The sequence below is a fragment of the Acartia tonsa genome, chromosome 11, assembly GCF_053477335.1.
Source record: "Acartia tonsa isolate MP-2025a chromosome 11, ASM5347733v1, whole genome shotgun sequence".
NCBI lineage: Eukaryota > Metazoa > Arthropoda > Copepoda > Calanoida > Acartiidae > Acartia > Acartia tonsa.
Window position 1 is genome coordinate 46,922,693 of NC_137270.1, and position 23,522 is coordinate 46,946,214.

At 32.2% G+C, this 23,522-nt stretch overlaps 1 protein-coding gene across 2 annotated transcripts in view; it reads left to right on the forward strand.

The window, feature by feature from the left end:
* LOC145332786 (aldehyde dehydrogenase family 16 member A1-like) overlaps window positions 1-23,164 on the forward strand; it is a 43,516-nt gene extending 20,352 nt beyond the window's left edge. The window contains exons 14-34 of one of the 2 annotated variants that reach the window (XM_080177843.1): window positions 585-678; window positions 1,384-1,447; window positions 1,958-2,057; window positions 3,328-3,407; window positions 8,470-8,568; window positions 9,394-9,459; window positions 9,751-9,804; window positions 10,269-10,322; window positions 11,334-11,404; window positions 11,838-11,914; window positions 12,496-12,572; window positions 13,381-13,447; window positions 13,888-13,958; window positions 14,360-14,447; window positions 17,765-17,868; window positions 18,633-18,698; window positions 19,032-19,059; window positions 19,415-19,476; window positions 20,308-20,374; window positions 21,375-21,472; window positions 22,821-23,164. In XM_080177843.1, the coding sequence (XP_080033969.1) occupies window positions 585-678; window positions 1,384-1,447; window positions 1,958-2,057; window positions 3,328-3,407; window positions 8,470-8,568; window positions 9,394-9,459; window positions 9,751-9,804; window positions 10,269-10,322; window positions 11,334-11,404; window positions 11,838-11,914; window positions 12,496-12,572; window positions 13,381-13,447; window positions 13,888-13,958; window positions 14,360-14,447; window positions 17,765-17,868; window positions 18,633-18,698; window positions 19,032-19,059; window positions 19,415-19,476; window positions 20,308-20,374; window positions 21,375-21,472; window positions 22,821-22,865 (1,532 nt within the window). In that variant the 3' untranslated portion in view covers window positions 22,866-23,164. Of the gene's footprint in view, window positions 1-584; window positions 679-1,383; window positions 1,448-1,957; window positions 2,058-3,327; window positions 3,408-8,469; window positions 8,569-9,393; window positions 9,460-9,750; window positions 9,805-10,268; window positions 10,323-11,333; window positions 11,405-11,837; window positions 11,915-12,495; window positions 12,573-13,380; window positions 13,448-13,887; window positions 13,959-14,359; window positions 14,448-17,764; window positions 17,869-18,632; window positions 18,699-19,031; window positions 19,122-19,414; window positions 19,477-20,307; window positions 20,375-21,374; window positions 21,473-22,820 lie in introns of both variants that reach the window. The other variant, XM_080177842.1, reaches the window with a different exon arrangement.
* Window positions 23,165-23,522: the final 358 nt, after the last annotated feature.

A 23,522-nucleotide genomic window follows, 5' to 3' on the forward strand; every position in this document is an offset into this window, starting at 1 on the left:
AAAATCTATGAATTGTAAAGGCTGCTAGCTGCCAAACGGCTGAACGTACAGATCATGCCCGCACACTGTTTTATGATAGACATCCTGATAATTAAGCATTAGGAAGTTTTTGTTCTTAGTATGTAGAAACCCTGTTAACATTTAGGGCGAAAAAAAACAGTACACATGAAAACAAAGAGATACTCTAGGGACATGCTTTCTAAATCAGCCAATAGGAGAACAGTGAAGCTACATTCCAGACATGTCATTGGTTGAAATTCGCATAATGAGTCAGCTAAAGAGTCACATTTCTAAGGATAAAGCTCTTTCTTGGGTAAATCATATCGTATAAAAACTTATTTCCTAGTATAACATTAAGCCCATGACAAAACCTATAATATGTTCGCTATGAATAGTTGAATTCCTTTGAATAAAGTTAGCTTTCTAGAAATTATATCCTAATTTTTTTTTTGTAACTTGAACTTGAATGCAAAAAATAACAAAGTTGTTTTTATGCTATGGAATCCCTTTTTAATTTTAACGAATTTTGGGGTCAGTTGGACCATCTAGATATATTTTGTCTATTATGAGAACACATTTTTCAGGTCAGGTCTGCTCTGCAGGCTCCAAGCTGCTTGTCCAGGAACCTGTATATGAAAAGTTTATTGACAAACTCAAGAAGAGGCTTGCATCCTTTAGGTAAAACAGTTGGAAAATTTCGAGTTTTAGCAGTAAAGCTACTCAATAATTAGTCCGTCCATTTTTTTTGGTTGCTTTCTTAGATAAACTGCAGGTTTTTTTTTGGATATAAAGGTTCTTACTGCTTCTGTTTCAGATGCCTGACATCAAAAGTTAAGAAAAGGGAAAGCCTTGGCACAAAACAGGCCTGTGCACTGTTGGGACTTTCAAATAAAGGTTTAACAATCAAAAGGAGAGATTTGCTCACTTTAGTTTGACCTGACGTGAAAGTGTCACGGACAGCAGGCTCGCCCTTACGAGCTAAACTTATCCAGAGTGTTTTTTTTAATGAAACAAAAGAATTGCTTAGTTTAACCCACTTACCATTGACAGAAATCAATAATCAATATCTCATTTTCTTTATTGATGTGGGGCATTTTGTATTTAAAAAAATATATTTTATGGTTTCTAATGGTATGCATGACATTCTTCTAGTATTAACACAAGCCATGGAATTTGAATTTTAAATTGGATATGTTCTATTAATCTTTTATATAAAATTCGGCACTTTGGAAAAAACAGGTTTTTATGGCATAATTTGTTGAAAACCATAAAATGTTTTTTTTATACATATTGATTATTGATTTCTGTCAATGGTAAGTAGGTTGAATTAAGCAATACTTTTGTTTCATTAATAAAACACCATTTATGAATTATAATTCTTAGGATTGGAGGCAGTATGGATAAGTGCATTGATATGGCAGCTATTGTCGATGAATCTCAGAGAAAGGTAGGGAGAGAGATAAATGGATAGATAGATTTTTTTAATATTTTGTATTCTCGGCATAGCATAGGGTCTCTAGGAGCTCATGAGTTTTGAAAGTAAAATAGAAGTTTTGAGAATAATTATTTCTCTTTGAAGGGAGTGTTTCAGGGATTGACACACATACAGACGGATAGACATACAAACACAGACAGACAGACAAATAGACAGGCAGACAAACAGACAAACAAACAGACAAACAGACAGACAAACAGACAGACAAACAGACAGACAGGCAGACAGACTGACAAACAGACAGACAGACAAATAGACAAACAAACAGACAAACAGATAGTCAAACATGTTGTGGTTATTAATTAATAGATGAGGGATAGGTTAATAGATGTGAATGATGATTAAATAGATGGAATAGTAGATAGATGGATAACAAAACTGATTTAAAACTCAAAAATTTTCATATAAATATCCGCGGAAAGCTGTCTACAACACGATGCAGTAAATGACTAAATTATTTAGTCTGTGGCTGAGTTTGTAGAAGGTGCTAGAGAGGAAGGAGCTGATGTTTTCCAAGTGGAGGCCCCGCAAGGATGCTACTATCCACCTACCCTAATTACAGGTTATATTCCTTGCTTAACAACCTTAGGGATTTTTATTTAATTTTGATTTGTTGGTTCATTAAGTTGAGTGTCAAAACCGTTTCAACCACTAATTGTAATCTATGGAAGGGGTGATTTTGTGTACCATCATCTGGTATGTATATTAATTTATCGGCCATTGTCTTATTCCTTTAGATCTCAGGTTATATATGTACATTGTACATCTTGTATGGGCTAGGTGGTTTAATAGATCTTTATAGCCTACCCTTTGGTAGCACAACCTTTGTCAAGAAGTTTAAATATGGTAAACATCAATATGAACTGTATGTCCGTCTGTCCATCATGTATGGGCTAGTTGGTTTAATATAGATAGATCTAAAGATAAAAATTAGTAGCACAACCTATGTCAAGAATCATCAATTCTGTAAAGCAACTGTATAATTCAAAATGTCTGTCTGTCCGTCTGTATCTGTATCTGGGAAAGACATGATTTTAAAGGTTATCGGTCATGCTATTATTATAGAGTATAGACATATTTTTGCAGTAAGGTTTCGTGATTTTTATCTTTCTATATATAATTTTTTTCTGTTGCATGTGTTTTTTACACTAAATATCTGCTCAATAACTCTCTTTGTTCGTTGGTCCATCCATAATATTTTATGTGCTTCGTTACTTATGGATGTTGTCATCCTTGTTTTATTTTTAATAAAAACGGGGCTTTTCCATAATTAGTTTCGTCCCGTACGTCTTTAACGGTTAGCTCTTTTCGATGATTTAGACATATTAGAATCGTTCTATCGATTTCAAATTTTGTATTATGATTCCTGTAACATTTAGGTACGATTTAGAAGCGTAGCAACTCTATAATTGTTACCATAAAGTCCGTACGTCCATTTAAAAATTTTGATTTTAAAACTTTTTAGCAACATTTATATTCTGCTTATTCAGTTCTGATACTCTACAAGTGTTAATGTTTGGGTTCCAGGACAAACGCAGGAGTCCAAAACGTCGGAGTGGACAAACGCGGGAGTGGTAAAATATTAATTTAATCACGTATTTCTATACAGGTTAGGTTAGGTTAAGATATGAATATACAAATAAACCCCCCGCAGGGGTTAGGAATTTAAAAAACCTAGAAAATGGTTTAAAATAGGTTAGGTGAGGTTAAGTTTATACTCCTGCGTTTGTCCACTCCGACGTTTGGGACTCCTGCGTTTGTCCTAGGACCAATATTCGTTTGTCCTACCGTTTTAGTGCTTCGCTTTTATGAATGTTTGATCCTATTTTCAGGGGTGAATACTGCAAGCAGAGTAGTTATGGAGGAAATATTTGGTCCTGTTTTGGTGGCTCTGCCCTTCAGAACTGAAAAGGTTGTTTCCTACTCTATAATTTACTTTGTCTGTCTGTCCGTCCGTAACGCTATGGGGGAAATGAGATTTTCTCAGCTGCTATTTAAGATAGACGGCTGAATTTTTTTGTGAAGATTTCCTGTACCAATGAGCATCGAGTATGTAATTTACTTTGACCGTCAGTTTGTCAGTCATGTTGTAAAATGTAGGAAGCTATATCTATAGCTAATAATACAATGTATGGACTTGGAGCTAGTGTACATACAGAAATATTATTATTATTATAGATGTTATTATAGTGTTTATATTTGTAGGAAGCTATATCTATAGCTAATAATACTATGTATGGACTTGGAGCTAGTGTACATACAGAAATATTATTATTATTATTATTATAGATGTTATTATAGTGTTTATATTTCTAGGAAGCTATATCTATAGCTAATAATACTATGTATGGACTTGGAGCTAGTGTACATACAGAATTATTATTATTATTATTATAGATGTTATTATAGTGTTTATATTTGTAGGAAGCTATATCTATAGCTAATAATACTATGTATGGACTTGGAGCTAGTGTACATACAGAAATATTATTATTATTATGTTATTATAGTGTTTATATTTCTAGGAAGCTATATCTATAGCTAATAATACTATGTATGGACTTGGAGCTAGTGTACATACAGAAATATTATTATTATTATGTTATTATAGTGTTTATATTTGTAAGAAGCTATATCTATAGCTAATAATACTATGTATGGACTTGGAGCTAGTGTACATACAGAACTATTATTATTATTATTATAAATGTTATTATAGTGTTTATATTTCTAGGAAGCTATATCTATAGCTAATAATACTATGTATGGACTTGGAGCTAGTGTACATACAGAACTATTATTATTATTATTATAGATGTTATTATAGTGTTTATATTTGTAGGAAGCTATATCTATAGCTAATAATACTATGTATGGACTTGGAGCTAGTGTACATACAGAAATATTATTATTATTATGTTATTATAGTGTTTATATTTCTAGGAAGCTATATCTATAGCTAATAATACTATGTATGGACTTGGAGCTAGTGTACATACAGAAATATTATTATTATTATGTTATTATAGTGTTTATATTTGTAAGAAGCTATATCTATAGCTAATAATACTATGTATGGACTTGGAGCTAGTGTACATACAGAAATATTATTATTATTATGTTATTATAGTGTTTATATTTCTAGGAAGCTATATCTATAGCTAATAATACTATGTATGGACTTGGAGCTAGTGTACATACAGAAATATTATTATTATTATGTTATTATAGTGTTTATATTTCTAGGAAGCTATATCTATAGCTAATAATACTATGTATGGACTTGGAGCTAGTGTACATACAGAATTATTATTATTATTATAGATGTTATTATAGTGTTTATATTTCTAGGAAGCTATATCTATAGCTAATAATACTATGTATGGACTTGGAGCTAGTGTACATACAGAAATATTATTATTATTATTATAGATGTTATTATAGTGTTTATATTTGTAGGAAGCTATATCTATAGCTAATAATACTATGTATGGACTTGGAGCTAGTGTACATACAGAAATATTATTATTATTATTATAGATGTTATTATAGTGTTTATATTTGTAGGAAGCTATATCTATAGCTAATAATACTATGTATGGACTTGGAGCTAGTGTACATACAGAACTATTATTATTATTATAGATGTTATTATAGTGTTTATATTTCTAGGAAGCTATATCTATAGCTAATAATAACTATTATTATTATTATTATTATAGATGTTATTATAGTGTTTATATTTCTAGGAAGCTATATCTATAGCTAATAATACTATGTATGGACTTGGAGCTAGTGTACATACAGAAATATAATTATTATTATTATAGATGTTATTATAGTGTTTATATTTCTAGGAAGCTATATCTATAGCTAATAATACTATGTATGGACTTGGAGCTAGTGTACATACAGAACTATTATTATTAATATTATTATTATTATAGATGTTATTATAGTGTTTATATTTGTAGGAAGCTATATCTATAGCTAATAATACTATGTATGGACTTGGAGCTAGTGTACATACAGAACTATTATTATTAATATTATAGATGTTATTATAGTGTTTATATTTCTAGGAAGCTATATCTATAGCTAATAATACTATGTATGGACTTGGAGCTAGTGTACATACAGAACTATTATTATTATTATTATTATTATAGATGTTATTATAGTGTTTATATTTGTAGGAAGCTATATCTATAGCTAATAATACTATGTATGGACTTGGAGCTAGTGTACATACAGAAATATAATTATTATTATTATAGATGTTATTATAGTGTTTATATTTGTAGGAAGCTATATCTATAGCTAATGATACTATGTATGGACTTGGAGCTAGTGTACATACAGAACTATTATTATTAATATTATAGATGTTATTATAGTGTTTATATTTCTAGGAAGCTATATCTATAGCTAATAATACTATGTATGGACTTGGAGCTAGTGTACATACAGAACTATTATTATTATTATTATTATTATTATAGATGTTATTATAGTGTTTATATTTGTAGGAAGCTATATCTATAGCTAATAATACTATGTATGGACTTGGAGCTAGTGTACATACAGAAATATTATTATTAATATTATAGATGTTATTATAGTGTTTATATTTCTAGGAAGCTATATCTATAGCTAATAATACTATGTATGGACTTGGAGCTAGTGTACATACAGAACTATTATTATTATTATTATAGATGTTATTATAGTGTTTATATTTGTAGGAAGCTATATCTATAGCTAATAATACTATGTATGGACTTGGAGCTAGTGTACATACAGAAATATTATTATTATTATAGATGTTATTATAGTGTTTATATTTCTAGGAAGCTATATCTATAGCTAATAATACTATGTATGGACTTGGAGCTAGTGTACATACAGAAATATAATTATTATTATTATAGATGTTATTATAGTGTTTATATTTGTAGGAAGCTATATCTATAGCTAATAATACTATGTATGGACTTGGAGCTAGTGTACATACAGAACTATTATTATTATTATAGATGTTATTATAGTGTTTATATTTGTAGGAAGCTATATCTATAGCTAATAATACTATGTATGGACTTGGAGCTAGTGTACATACAGAAATATTATTATTATTATAGATGTTATTATAGTGTTTATATTTCTAGGAAGCTATATCTATAGCTTATAATACTATGTATGGACTTGGAGCTAGTGTACATACAGAAATATTATTAATATTATAGATGTTATTATAGTGTTTATATTTCTAGGAAGCTATATCTATAGCTTATAATACTATGTATGGACTTGGAGCTAGTGTACATACAGAAATATTATTATTATTATAGATGCTATTATAGTGTTTATATTTCTAGGAAGCTATATCTATAGCTAATAATACTATGTATGGACTTGGAGCTAGTGTACATACAGAACTATTATTATTTTTATTATAGATGTTATCATAGTGTTTATATTTGTAGGAAGCTATATCTATAGCTAATAATACTATGTATGGACTTGGAGCTAGTGTACATACAGAAATATTATTATTATTATAGATGTTATTATAGTGTTTATATTTCTAGGAAGCTATATCTATAGCTAATAATACTATGTATGGACTTGGAGCTAGTGTACATACAGAACTATTATTATTATCATTATAGATGTTATCATAGTGTTTATATTTCTAGGAAGCTATATCTATAGCTAATAATACTATGTATGGACTTGGAGCTAGTGTACATACAGAACTATTATTATTATTATTATAGATGTTATTATAGTGTTTATATTTCTAGGAAGCTATATCTATAGCTAATAATACTATGTATGGACTTGGAGCTAGTGTACATACAGAAATATTATTATTAATATTATAGATGTTATTATAGTGTTTATATTTCTAGGAAGCTATATCTATAGCTAATAATACTATGTATGGACTTGGAGCTAGTGTACATACAGAATTATTATTATTATTATAGATGTTATTATAGTGTTTATATTTCTAGGAAGCTATATCTATAGCTAATAATACTATGTATGGACTTGGAGCTAGTGTACATACAGAACTATTATTATTATTATTATTATTATAGATGTTATTATAGTGTTTATATTTGTAGGAAGCTATATCTATAGCTAATAATACTATGTATGGACTTGGAGCTAGTGTACATACAGAAATATTATTATTATTATAGTGTTTATATTTCTAGGAAGCTATATCTATAGCTAATAATACTATGTATGGACTTGGAGCTAGTGTACATACAGAACTATTATTATTATTATAGATGTTATTATAGTGTTTATATTTCTAGGAAGCTATATCTATAGCTAATAATACTATGTATGGACTTGGAGCTAGTGTACATACAGAAATATAATTATTATTATTATAGATGTTATTATAGTGTTTATATTTGTAGGAAGCTATATCTATAGCTAATAATACTATGTATGGACTTGGAGCTAGTGTACATACAGAACTATTATTATTTTTATTATAGATGTTATCATAGTGTTTATATTTGTAGGAAGCTATATCTATAGCTAATAATACTATGTATGGACTTGGAGCTAGTGTACATACAGAAATATTATTATTATTATAGATGTTATTATAGTGTTTATATTTCTAGGAAGCTATATCTATAGCTAATAATACTATGTATGGACTTGGAGCTAGTGTACATACGGAACTATTATTATTATTATTATAGATGTTATCATAGTGTTTATATTTCTAGGAAGCTATATCTATAGCTAATAATACTATGTATGGACTTGGAGCTAGTGTACATACAGAAATATTATTATTATTATAGATGTTATTATAGTGTTTATATTTCTAGGAAGCTATATCTATAGCTAATAATACTATGTATGGACTTGGAGCTAGTGTACATACAGAAATATTATTATTATTATTATAGATGTTATCATAGTGTTTATATTTCTAGGAAGCTATATCTATAGCTAATAATACTATGTATGGACTTGGAGCTAGTGTACATACAGAACAACTACCCCTCGCCTTAGAAACAGCCAAAATGATAAAGGTAATATTCTTTTTAGTAAACTCAATCTTTTAGAGACTTCAAATGCGTAAGCTTAACTAAATGGAACAGAGACTCTTTGATTGTTCGACCTTTTTCCGGAAGTCGTGACAAGGCTATGGCTCCAATTTATTTCTACAGGATCTGGGCCTTTCTATAAATTCATATTACATATTGTTTTAATATTATAGAAAATTTCAACAACAAAAAATCATAAAATTAGATAAATATAACTGAAGTTAATTCGTAAAATTGTAAACAATATAAATAAATAGATCAACCAATAAATGTTAGATACTTTATCTGTATACTAGCGGCTTCGCCCCTAGCCTCTAGGGGCTTTGCCTCAAGAGATATTTAAAGAGAGAAAAAATTAAGTTCCTTTGGTGGAAATGCCCCCACTAATTTTAAATAATTTTAAAAAAAATAATTACCTCTGGAGATGCCCCCACTCTACCAGTAATTTTAAATAATTTTTTTTTAATTGAGGGGGGAGGGGTTTCATTTTTTGGGGGGTTTGGGGTATCCCACCCCCCAAAAAATATCTTAAAACCATCACAGGATCAATAGGTATATACTCTGAAGAGTACAATCCGATCGGTTCAGCGGTTATCGAGATCTTAAGGGACAGACGGACGGACGGACAGATAGACAGACAGACAGACAGACGGACGGACGGACAGACATCAAGCTACTTTGTATTATAGATATCGCAGGTTCCAACCCCCTGAGAGTGGGAAAATCTTTTGTAGTTGTTAAGAATCGGTTGTTGCTGTGTAGTAAAACTTGTCGCAAATATAGGTATTAAATAACATATACTTTTTTTAGGCAGGAGCTGTTTGGATCAACTGTCATAACATGTTTGATGCGGCAGCTGGCTTCGGCGGTTACAAGGTACACAATCTTATACTCATTAAACTGTTTTTTACTTAATTTTCAAAGGTATATCAAAAATCTACTCTGGCACCTATAGAAAAAGATTGCAGAGCTAAAAATAGAAATATACCCCCAAATAATTGTACGAATTTAAAAATATTTACTTGATTATTCGAGGAAAATTATCTGTAATCCGATGCTTTACATTATTTTTCAGAATGGCTTAGAACCGGTCCTGCGAATATTAATCGGTGTCAAAGCCATGCCTAATAAAGCATAATAAATTCTATAGTGATCTTTGTATTACAGCAATCTGGTTTTGGTCGTGATGGGGGCAGAGAAGGACTATTCGAGTATGCTAAGGTAAAACATCACAACAAAATTATTATTATTTTTATATAATTCAAATTTGGCATTGCTTAATAATTTAATACTTTTTTTGAAGCAGATTTTTATGATTAAATATTGGGATGGTTTATGCTACTTTTTCTGCTTGTTTGTTTTCAACTGAACTTAAAAAGTCACTGGAAGTAGATTATTTTGTCTGTGTGTCTGTTTGTAGTGAAGGATCTGGCTAACCGTTGAAATTATATGGTTCTCCTTTACAATGCAGTTCTTTATAGGTTCTAAAAAGATTCTTAATTGTTTTGGGGAAGGGACCCACCACCCCTCCAAGACAAATTACCCTAATTTTTTGGTATTTTTAAAAAGATTTAATTTGAAAATGGGTGTTGGGTATTGAATTCCCATCCCCCCTAATAACCAGTACCCCTAGGAGTCTCTAGGGGCGTGACTGCTAGTAATATATATAATATCTTTTTATTTAGCCCGCATGGCAGACTTCTGAGATTCTTCCTAAGCCTGATATTGATCTGAAGAAGGTAAACACCAATAGTTAAAGTAATTATGCTACTAATGAGGGGGAAAAACAAAATGAACAAGGATGACAACATCTATAAAAGCGAAGCACTGAAACGGTAGGACAAACGGACATTAACACTTGTATAGTGTCAGAACTGAATAATCAGAATATAAATGTATAAGAGTCGAAGCAAAATTGTAAGTAAGATTGTTGAAAATCTGCTTGATACAGAATAATGTTTATGGACATACTTACATTTTTAGGCCTTAATTATAGAGTTGCTTCGCTTTTAATATTGTACTTTGTTGTCCCAGGAATCAGTATACCAAAAATCAGATCAATCGGATTATTAGATCACATAAAAATTTGTTGTTAAAAAAAAAAAAAAATCAACATGTATAAAATGGACGTACGGACATTCTGGTAATGATTATAGAGTTGCTACGTTTTCTAAATCGTACCTAACTACTACAGGAATCACCATGCAAAGTTTGAAATCAATAGAACAAGTCTAACCTGCCTAATATAACGAAAAAAGCTATCTGTTAAGGACGGGCGGACTTACCGACCCTAATTATAGAAAAGATTCGCTTTTAAAAACGTAAAAGTACCCCATTGAGCTCTGGTACCCAACACACCTTATTTTAACAAGAGGGAGGGGGGGGGGAAATCTCACATTTGTTTGTTTTACTTTCAGGATGGGTTAAAATTGGTTATTATGGGTACTTTGAAGACCCGCACTTTTAGGACAAAGGGAAAGGAAAAATAACTAAATAAATTGAAAATAAGGGGGTGGGGATATTTAAGTATTTTTATACAGGTTAGGTTAGTTTAAGATATGAATATACATATAAGGCCCCCTGCAGGGTTTTGTCATTTAAAAGACCTATAAGATGGTTTGAAATAGGTTAGGATAAGTTAAGTGTTCACTCCGACATTTTCACTCCTGCGTTTGTCCTAGGAACAAAAATATTTTTTTTTCGAATTAAAAAGCATAATTTTCACATTGATATTATTTTTTTCTGTTTAGTTTGGAAAAGATTATGAAGGAGGACTACCCTCTTTGAATGGCAACCATGAAGGCTCTGTTCCTGTGGACAGGTAATTCAAGTAAAATAATAAAAAAAAACTCTATGTAATTTTGCCCACATGGTGGAGACCCTCTTCCAATTGGGTCTTTGAAAAAACTGCTTTTTATTTAAATGTGTGTACACGTGTTATGTACCTATTGGCCCATTTAATGGATTGATCATCTAGACATTCTATATCCATTATATTTTGGGTAAAGTTCAGTTCGTAGTAAAATGTTCCTGGTAACGAATATCTCCAACAAACTATGAATTTTAAAGACTGCTAGCTGCCAAACGGCCTGAACATGCATATCATGCCTGCACATGCACACTGTTTTAAGCGACATAAGAAGACCTACAATGTTTTGGCGAGCATAATTTATATTTTCAACCGTTTGGCTGTTCGAAGCATTCCTTACTAGGAATATTTTAAAACTGGAATTGACCCTATCTTCTTTATTTAGAACGTATAAGTTGTACTATGGTGGGGCACAAAAGCGTCCAGATGGGAACTACTGCAAGACTGTTAGATCAGCAGAAGGTGATAATTTATAATATAAAGTAGAACAATGTCTGCCTGTCTGTTCGTGTGTCTGTCTGTTCTATTTCAACCGTATAAGCTATACTATGATGGGGCACAAAAGCGTCCAGATGAGAACTACTTCAAGACTGTTAGATTAGCAGAAGGTGATAATATCCAACATAGCAGTACCAATTGTTATATAATTACTTGGCTGTTGCACTAGATTTTCATATACTCTAATAAAGTGAAACTCGTAGCTGGCTAAAATAACCATACCCTCTATCCACCCCCTTTACCCCATCCCCTTCCATCCTACTGGATAAACAAACTGACCAATTAATAAAATTTATATTAGCATTAGAAGGGGGTGATTTTTTAGTGTGTTGTATATAACTGTAGACCCAGGCCAGGTTTGGTAGGGTTAGGGTACTGCATACTAGCACCGTAGGGTTTGGACCCCCTGCAGGGGTTGGCCATATGATAAAAAAAAACTTCCTCTTCCCTATTTTCGATACTTTAAAAAATAAGGTTAGAGTCATCTCTGCTCAACAAGGGCTTTACGTGAAGGCACAAAATAATTTTTCCTTATTAAATTTTAGGTAAAGTGTTGGCCCAAGTTGGAGATTCCAACAGGAAAGATGTTAGAAATGCAGTAGAGGCTGCACTAAAGGCTCAGGTAAATCTTAAAAGAAATGTCTGGAACAAAAATAATTTTGATTTCAAAATCGGTACCTGAAACTATTGTTCTCTGTTCAATTTTATGCATATTATATACTGAGAATATCATGATCGAATCCCTTAGAAAATTTTGACCTTCAAGAATTGGTTCCTCCCACATCTTTATTTGTGCTTCTTTGGGGGTGGCCCGTGGAGCTTTTTGCTTTTTTTTTGCAGCTCTCGCCACTTACGCCGCTATTCATTGCATAAACAAAAAGCGCTCCATTCCCCCTTGTTCAGAACGTGGATGGAGGCAGTTGGCAAAAAAACGCATAGATTGGGTTGCGGCAAGCACCGAAATCTGCTGTTTTTGTTTGGCTAGACTAAGTTTTAGTAAAGAATAATGCATCGGCTTTGAGTTTAAATACTTATTATATAAACAATTAATCCAGCCGTTTACTTACTGGAAACACGTAATAACATTAATTTACACATAGCATATAAAATCTCAAAGATAGAGCAAAGCAGGCTCTTGTTTTAGGAAATAAATGGCATTTTTTTAGCCAATTTTTACTATAGCCAATATTGGAAGACATTTTTCGAATTTTATAAATGTGCAGTTAGTTGTCTTTTATTCCTAAAACTTAACTTGAGCATGCCTTTAACATATGCTTTGCTCTAAACCAATGTATAATAACTTAGAAATTACTTGAAAATAGTTTTTTTTTTATCAGTATCCAGGTAACTTTAGTTGGCCTATATTCCACCTACCTTTAATTCCATATTTTCAAATATATAATGTTCAATAATATACATTATTACTTCAGCCTGGCTGGGAAAAGAAATCTCCATTCAATCGTCAACAGATTTTGTACTACATTGCTGAGAATCTAGGTAAAAATAGTAATAAACAAGGATGACAACATCCATAATAGCGAAGCCCTACAACGAGGGACAAACTAATATTAACACTTGTAGAGTGACACAACTGAATAAAAGAATATAAATGTATTAGTTGAAAATGAATTGGAAGTAAATTTGTTGCAAAATTACTCAAATACCTTTTTAGGACTTCATTATAGAGATGCTCTGCTTATAACATTGTACCTTGAGGTAATAGGAATCAGTTCTTGAATAGGATAATTATAACATTTTAGAGGCATATTTCTTTGGAGAGTACCCTCCCTCAAAATAGTTAAAAACCATCCCAGAACTTATGATAAGCAACATATATTGAACTATATCGGTTCAACGGTTAGCGGTTTACAGACAGACACACATACGCAGACATACATCCTGTTGCTTTTATATAAAATGTATGTGCATTGTTTTAGATCAACGCAAGGCTGAGTTTGCAAGTCTTCTTGAAGATATGACCGGAGTTACCACTGAACAGGCCAATAAGGTAATATTTGGAAATTTTAATAGTTTTTAGAATATACATATATTTGTTTAAGTGGATGTAATTATCCCCAAATCCCTTTCAAATAAATTTTTTTTAAATAACCCCCCCCCCCCAAGTTGACAACTAAAAAAATATAACTTGGTCTAATTAACCCAATTATCATCCACAATATCTTTAAAGGAGCCCTGCAAGAAATTCACCAATCTAACTACTGAAATACACCGCTTTAACAGCTGAAAGACTGTCATAAGTAGACCCAAAACCCCAATACCTATAACTTTTTGGTTATTGAAGCTGCAAGCTTCAAATTTAAGGTAATGGTTCTACTTTTGGCAGTCTTTTAGCTGTTAAAGCGGTGTATTTCTTGCAGGATTCCTTTTAATACCATATCATTTTGACAGGAAGTTGAGAAAAGCATTGAGCGTTTGTTCTACTGGGCCGGCTATGCTGATAAGTACGGTGGAACTGTTCAAGAAACTCAGCTTTATGGTAAGGTTTAGTTATTTTTGTAACTAATGGATAAATAGATGAATAAAGATGTTTAACTTTTATGGGGGGGGGGGGGGTATCTATTCTACTGGGCTGGCTATGCTGTTATTTATGGAGGAATTGTTCAAGAAACTCAGCTTTATTATTTGCAAAATTAATTTCATGCTTTAAACGATAGATTGAGAAAAAAAAAATTTAATGAAAGTTGTTTATCTATACCTTTAGGACATACTTAAGACAATGAAATTTTCCTCAGTTTTACTTTTTTCGCCTTATATATGAAAAAAGCTGTTTCTCACATTTTATGATGAAATAGGTATATTAACAAAAGGGGCGTCGTAGCTCAGTGGTAACGCACTGAGTTACGGTGATGAGAGTTTGAGTTCTAGTCCCCATGTGGCAACTCGAATTTCTCAGATGACTACATCACGCAACTTCCCCTGGTTGTGTAAGAAGGGGATTATTGAGTAAGTTTGGATAATTAATAGTCAAGTACATAATATCAGTACTACCCTTATCCCAAGCTCCTCTGCGTAGAGCGTCATTCATTACGGTGACTTAATTTGGGACACCTGCCATACTCGGCGAGGGTGAGGTAATAATGAGTAGCTCTCATGAGATAGCGGGTCAAGTCATAATGTGCTTGAACGTGGAGCTTGATAGCCCTAGTGGCTATACAAAAGTGTCTCAGCCTACTCCATGACTACTTAGGTCCAAACTCTAAGAGACTATGGCTAATCAATCAATCAATCAACAAAAAAGATGTTTGATGACGATTCCCATGTTGAAGGATGGGAGATTGTAAGCGTTGGCTCTTGGCTCCACGTCTGCTGCTGATGGTGTTGCTGCTGATGTTGGAGGTAGATGTGCTGCGTAGAAGCGGCCAACATAACATCTACAGAAAGAACAAAAAAGATGTGTTTTTTAAAGTCAACAAAATAATTGGCATAATATCTATCATTCTAAATGTGAAAATCAGATATAGAATCCTTTTTAAAGCAAATATAGTGTAAAAAGTGATCAAGACATTTTTGCAAAGTATGAAAATCTAAAGAAAATAGTTCTTTTTTTATTTTGATATACATATCATATAAATGTATATAAAATTAGTGATTAAAACTATAAAACAAGTTATAACTTTTTTTCAACCCTATCATTGATTAAAATGCACTTTTAGGTTTACTCATTACCAAAGTAGCACATAAAAACTCTTTTTATTAAGTTATTAAACAAAATAAATTCAAATCAACAATTATGCATTTTTTATAAGGCAGTAGACCATTTTGTAGTTGGTTTTTTGGCATTTATTTTGTTTAATTATTTCATATTGTTGAAAAAACTTAAAACATGTTTTATAGTTTTTAATCACTAATTTTATATACATTTATCTGATATGTATATCAAAAGCAAAAAGAACTATTTTCTTTAGATTTTCATACTTTGCAAAAATGTCTTGGTTACTTTTTGCACTATATTGACTCTAAAAAGGATTCTATATCTGAGGTGGGTTCTTAAAAAAACTTACCCCACTGAACTTTGGAACACTCGTTTGGAACACTCAGTTGCTCCCTTGTTTTTCCCATTTTTTTTGGAACATTTATTGGGTAAATGTGATTGTCATTCTTAAAAAAAAAATTAATTGAGAAAAATTGTGGGGCAATTAAATGTTCCAAAAGATGGAGTGGGGTAGCCACAATTAAATTTGGAACATTTTGGTTTTTTAATTCAGAGATTTTTCAAATTTTTAAATATTTAAATTAAGCATAAAAAAATATGCCAAATAAAAACAAAGACAAAAAAATCTTCCAAATTTTAAAACAGTGTTCCAGTGGGGATATTTTTGCCCCACTATAAAAATCCTTTTGGAACATTATAATCAGTGGGGCAAAAGTTTTTAAAAAATCAATATTACCAAATTTTTTACTTGCCCCACTGATTATAATGTTCCAAAATGATTTTAGTGGGATAAAAGTTTTTGAAGAACTCACCTCTGATTTTTACATTTAGTAGATAGATTTTATGCCAATATTTGTGTTTACATCAAGAAAAAACATATTTTTGGTTCCTATACCTTTTTTTATCATAAAATGTGAGAAACTGCTTTTTTCATATATAAGGTGAAAAAAGAAACACTAAAGAAATTATTTTTGCCTTAAGTATGTTCTAAACTTATAGATAAACAACTTTCATAAAAAGATTTTTTCTAAATCTGTCATTAAGGCATTAAATTAATTTTGCAAATTAACATTGTAGATTTTTGCAAATAACTTACAAATAAATATGATTTCTGCGGATTTTCTAATTTACATAGGCGTTTTGGATCTACTGCAGTTCACGGTAAAATATTGCTGGTAACAAATATTGCTGAAAATCTATGAATTTTAAAGTCTGCTAGCTGCCAAACGGCTGAACGTACAGATCATACCCGCACATCATTTTAAGCGGTATAAGAAGGCCTACAAATAATCTGGAATAGATAAGATCCAATGATGCACAGGGAAAGCTTCACTGAAGAAAAAAACGCGTAAAATAGGCCTTTTTCGCGCATTTCTATACACTGCGAGATAATTATGCATTATTGATTTATGGCTATTCCAGATTATTTGTAGGCTTTCTTATGCCACTTAAAACAGCGTACGGGCATGATCTGTGCGTTCAGCCGTTTGGCAGCTAGCAGCCTTTAAAATTTATAGATTTTTAGCAATATTCGTTACCAGCAATATTTTACCGTGAACTGCAGTAGATCCGGCGTTTTCTATATATATTTCTCTTTCCAAAAATACCTCTCTTGTCAAGATTGGATAAAAAAATCTTTATGGTCGAGATTCCATAACTGTGATGGTAAGGTTATCTGTTCATTTGAGAACACAATGTCCCCACCTCGAGTACCCTGTGCCGACTTTCAATTAGGTCTTAGAAAATCAACTAATAGCATCGGGAATATCATCACAACCAAGTCTCTAAAAAAGAGGAAAAAGCAATTTGCTAACAGACGAAAAAGGTCCCCATCAGGGGGATCCAGGTTGTTTTCTGGCTCTAAATCTATTTTTTATAGATTTATTGTCATTGCTGTTTTCAATAAAATTAAAAATGTGTCTATATGTATGTAAATGTACATTGTACAAAAAACCTAAATGTGCATATTTTTCATTTCATCATACTGGCTGATACCGTTAAAAAACGTATCCTATTCTCTACATAAAAAAGTAGTATTTTTATGTTTGTCCACAATTAAGATCTTAGGTTAGTTTTAGGCTATTTAGAAATATTAAGTCTTGTTATGGTTTTGATCTGATTTGATATTTGGATTTTTTCAGGTACTGTTATAAAAATCCATGAGCCACTGGGAGTTATTGGAATTATCTGTGGAGATCAGAATCCTCTGCTTAGCTTTGTTTCATTACTAGCACCAGCTATTGCAAGGAAATTTATACAATCAATATCATCAAACTTTAAACTGTTTTGAAGTATTTTTGTAAGGGGTATCACAAATAACTCTGATACCTGTAGAATCACACTGCAGAGTTAGAGATACTAATAATAGCCCACATATTTGTATTGGTATTTTTAATTTTAATTTATTATATTCATTGGGTTCATTTGGCTAAATGTTTATGTGTCTTTCCTTTTTGGAAATTATTTCTTCTAAGTTTAATGTTTTTAATAATGATGTTAAATCTCTCTTGTTAAAACTGTAACACCATGAATGTATAAAAATCATGATTTCAAAAGTTACATTATAAATACCCGTGCCCATGTGGCTTAACACGTAGTGTATCCTCTCGTCGTTGGGGAGAGGTGATGAGTTTGAATCTCGGCTAAACTCAGCATCATTACTAAAGACATTAAAACATGGTTTATACTACTGCTCTGTCAGGTGCCCAACGCCAAAAGTCAGAGTAGGGAAATGCCTTGGCTCAAAACATTCGCTACACATTAGGACTTCTAGTTAAGACTTCCAGCAAAGGTCATGCAATCAAAGAGTTGGATGTTACTGAACCTAATACCCTGGGTGTTTGGACTAAAAAGGAGATATTTGGCTCAATTTAGTTTTCCTGGGTTGTTTTACCTAATTTTAAAGATCATTTTCAACCTTACCTAATGTTTTTGTTGGTTTTGGAAAAGTTTAAGATAATATACTTTTTGTTGTTTTTGTAAACTTTGATTTTGATGTAAATATTTGTCAGATCTAATTCTGTTGTGATTGTTCCAAGTGAGAAATATCCGTTGGCAGCTCTGGGTCTCTACCAGGTTTATTATTAAAAAATATCATTGATATACATTCATATTTTTTATTGTTTATTGAAAATTGTACCCAGGTTTAGAGACAGACAGAATTCCGGTGGAGGGTCATTTCTACTGTTTATAGAGTTAAACCGAAAATTTTATTTTACTTTTAAAAATAAAAATTAAGAGAAAAATTTGTGGGGACATAATTTTTTCTATGGTTATATTTCTTTGGAGGCTGGTGTTACCCTACCCCAAAATAGCTACAAACCTTCCCAGGACCTATGAGAAGCTACCCTGTAAAGGTTAGCGAGATCCTTTAGTACAATGTTAGGTTGACCATAAACATTTGTTAAGGTGTTTGAGACATCTGATCTGCCAGGAGGTGTTGTCAACATCCTTACTGGATCAAGTGATCACATGGCTAAATATTTGACTGAGCATCAGGTGAATAGATAGATAGATTAGTAGATATAATATAGATAGATCTGCCAGGTGGTGTTGTCAACATCCTTGCTGGATCAAGTGATCACATGGCTAAATATTTGACTGAGCATCAGGTTAATAGTTAGATAGATCAGTAGATATAATATAGATAGATAGATAGATCTGCCAGGAGGTGTTGTCAACATCCTTACTGGATCAGGTGATCACATGGCTAAATATTTGACTGATCATCAGGTGAATAGATAGATATATCAGTAGATATAAAATAGATAGATAGATAGATCTGCCAGGAGGAGTTGTCAACATCCTTACTGGATCAAGTGATCATATGGCCAAATATTTGACTGAACATCAGGTTAATAGATAGATAGATCAATAGATATAATATAGATAGATAGATAGATCTACCAGGACGTGTTGTCAACATCCTTACTGGATCAAGTGATCATATGGCTAAATATTTGACTGAGCATCAGGTTAATAGATAGATAGATTAGTAGATATGATATAAATAGATAGATAGATCTGCCAGGAGGTGTTGTCAACATTCTTACTGGATCAAGTGATCATATGGCTAAATATTTGACTGAGCATCAGATTAATAGTTAGATAGATCAGTAGATATCAAATATAGATAGATAGATAGATCTGCCAGGTGGTGTTGTCAACATCCTTACTGGATCAAGTGATCATATGGCTAAATATTTGACTGAACATCAGGTTAATAGATAGATAAATTAGTAGATATAATACAGATAGATAGATAGATCTGCCAGGAGGAGTTGTTAACATCCTTACTGGATCAAGTGATCATATGGCTAAATATTTGACTGAGCATCAGGTTAATAGATAGATAGATTAGAGATAGGTTTTCAAAAGAAATAATGGTAACTGGACAAAACGTCTCAAAAATCAGCCATGTGACGTCATAAAAATCTAATTAATCTTCGAGTGCTTAAAAGTTTAACTTTATTTTAAATTATTTTGATGAATGGATTTATAGATAAAGAAATTATGGTTAATGGAAAGAAAATGAATTAGTGGGTTTCGTCGCATTTTCACAGTAGCTACAGGTATATGTCAATGATTGCCCCGCAGGGTTAGAGTACTCCCCGAGGGGCTAGATGTGAAAGTACGACGAAACCCGCTACTTCGTTTTCTTTCCATGACCCTAAAAATGTTTCAGAATGTTGAGAGTGTCTGGTGCTTCACTAGCAGAGAGGCCAGTGCATTTGTTGAACATACTTCTGCAGGTAATGCCTTCATCAGAGATCTAAGGGGATAAGACAATGGCCAATAATTACATGTATATCCCAAACGATGATTCACAAAATTACCCCTCAGTAGGTTACAGTTCGTGGTAGGAACGTTAGGACGCTCAACTTAAAAAACAAACCAAATAAAATTCAGTCAATGTCCCCAAAGTTGTTGGGCCAACAAATAAGTTATTACAAAACTTTGGGGACTTGTGTAATAAACATCCCTGCATCTTCATTTACTTTACATTTGACTGTTAATTATGTTAATACCCAAAGTTTTATTAATATGGTTTGTCATTAGTTGGCTTACTAGATAATATAAAGATGGTACCAACTGCTGGTATGTCTGTCATGTGACATTATTTAAGAGAATAGGGGGAATGATTGGCCCATTAACAGGCGCTGATCGTTACTAAGCACAATTTGGACTTCAAATCAAAGGTCGTGCAATCAAAGGGTTGATGGTCTGCTTAGATGTTATTTAACCTAATATCTCATTAAATTATAAATAAACTGTCTGTTTCTTTGTACCAAAAGATCTTGCTAACCGCTGTCCTTTACAGTGTAGCTTCTTATAGGTCCATGAAAAGAGTATAATTATTTAAAAAAATAATCTTTTAAAAAATTATATCTTTCTTAATACATGTTTAATTTGGATTGTTAAATTAGTTGAATCACGGGATCTCACAGGGATAAGACAATGGCTGATAAATTGATGTTCAACCCCAATGATGGTAACAAAATTACCACTTCTGTAGATTACAATCAGTGGTTGAAATTTGCAGACACTAAATTAAACAAAAACAATCAAATGTCAATACAAGTCCTTAAAGTTGTGAAGTCAACAATGATGAAAATGTTATTATAAAAATTTGGGGACTAGTGTAATTAACAGCTCAATGTCCCCTCCCTGCCTAGGTAAATCATTTGGGATAGAAAATAGATAGCTGAAGTAGAGATAGCAAGAAGATACTATATAGATTTTTGTTTTTAGTGAATGTTAAGAGGACCTGGGTGAACTATGGCAAGGATAGAAACTGGATGTCTGAATCTGAGTGTCTAGCTGAAGAATTCTTATACCACAGCGTTCAGGTTAGAATAGCTATTTATCGCATCGTATTATAGACAGCATTCCGCGGATGGTAAAAGGAAAAATTTTAAGATTTATACCCGAGGGGCCGATAGCCCAGGCTAACAAAACGGGTATTAATATTATAATTTTTATCTTATCATTTGTAGAAAATTTCTGTAATACGATACGATACAGGATTTATCAGTAAAGGTCAGGACCGATTCTAATCCAGCGGATATTAATTGGTTTGAAAGCCATACTGGAATAACAAGAACAAAATAATATTAACAGATATGAACAGTAACGAATATTGCCAAAAAACTATGAATTTTAAAGGCTGCTATCTGCAAAACGGCTGAACATACAGATCATGCCCGCACACTGCTTTAAGCGGCATTAGAAGGCCTACAAATAATTTAGAATAGTCATAAATCAATAATGCACAATTATCTCGCAGTGCAAAGAAATGCGCGAAAAAGGCCTATTTTACGCTATTTTTCTTCAGTGAAGCTTTCCCTGTGCATCATTGGATCTTGGCTATTCCAGATTATTTGTAGGCCTTCTTATACCGCTTAAAATGGTGTGCGGGTATGATCTGTACGTTCAGCCGTTTGGTAGCTAGCAGCCCTTAAAATTCATAGATTTTTGGCAATATTCGTTACCAGGAATATTTTACCGTGAACTGCAGTAGATCCCAATTTTCATATTAAGACCGGGAAGCTTCACATACAGCTTTTCTTAACAGGAGAACTTGATCAGTTCTGTGGTTATTGAAATATTAAGATTCAGACTTGAGAAGGGGGGAATTGAATTAGGAAACCTAATTTAATTTTACCTTTCAATAAAATATTATTATGGGGGGGGGGGTTACTCTATTTTTCTTGGGAGTATGGTTGTACCCTCCCCCAAAATAGCTATAAACCATCTCAGGACCTATGAGAAGTTACCCTGTAAAGGAGAACCATATCGGCCCAGCAATTAGCGAAATCCTTCAGTACAGACATACAGACAAACACAAACAAACATCCTATTATTACTTAATTATAAGGACTAGAGGCTACGCCCCTAGAGGCCTCTATGGGCTCTTGAGGAGGGGGAAGTCGAATTTGATAACCCAATTTTAGATTTTACGGGAAAAAGAAAAAAAATTTTGGGGGGTGGAATTTTTTTTGTCACCCCCCCCCCCTCATTTTTGATTTTAGTAAAAAAAAAAGTTATAGACCTTCCTGGGACCTATGAGAAGCTACCCTGTTAAGGAGAACCCGATCGGTTCAGCAGTTAGCGAGATCCTTGGGTACAAACACACAAAAAGACAGACAGACATCCTGTTATTTTAGTATAAGGATTTACATGAAACTATTTTTTTAGGTGAAGAACGTCTGGCTTACTATGGGAGATTTATTTGCTAATTAATCAATTTTCAATTTTTAAAAGTTAGATCATAGAAAGGAAACAAAGTAGCGGGTTTCGTCGTACTTTCACAGTAGCCTTTCTTTTATTTGTAGCCCCTGTGGGGGGCTCTAGCCCGTTGGAGCAATCATTTACATTTAACTAAAGTAAGATAACCTATCAAAAGCTACTGTGAAAATACGACTAAACCCGCTACTTCGTTTTCTTTCCATGATCCGATAATTTTGTTTAATTTTGTCCTGAGTAGTTTTATGTAATGTTCTATGTGATTATACTGAAATAGATGATTTTTATTTTTGAAAGACTTTTTTAACTTAATAAAAATATATTTAGTATCAAAGAGATAGGGGACAATGGAATATTTATTACACTAGTCCCCAAAGTTTTATGATAACGTTTTCATATTCGATGGCTTGACAACTTTGGGGACTTTTATTAAATTTTAATTGGACGCTACATTAAGTTGAGTGTTTAAATGTTTCAACTACAAATTGTAATCTAATGAAGGGTTATTATTTTTGTATTATCATTGGGGATGTACATGAATTTATTTGCCATTGTCTTATCAATTTAGATCCCTGATCTAGTAATGTGGAATATAAATTCATGGGATTTATCTGTGCAGCCAATGATAGTTATTTTAGAATCATTTAACCGCTA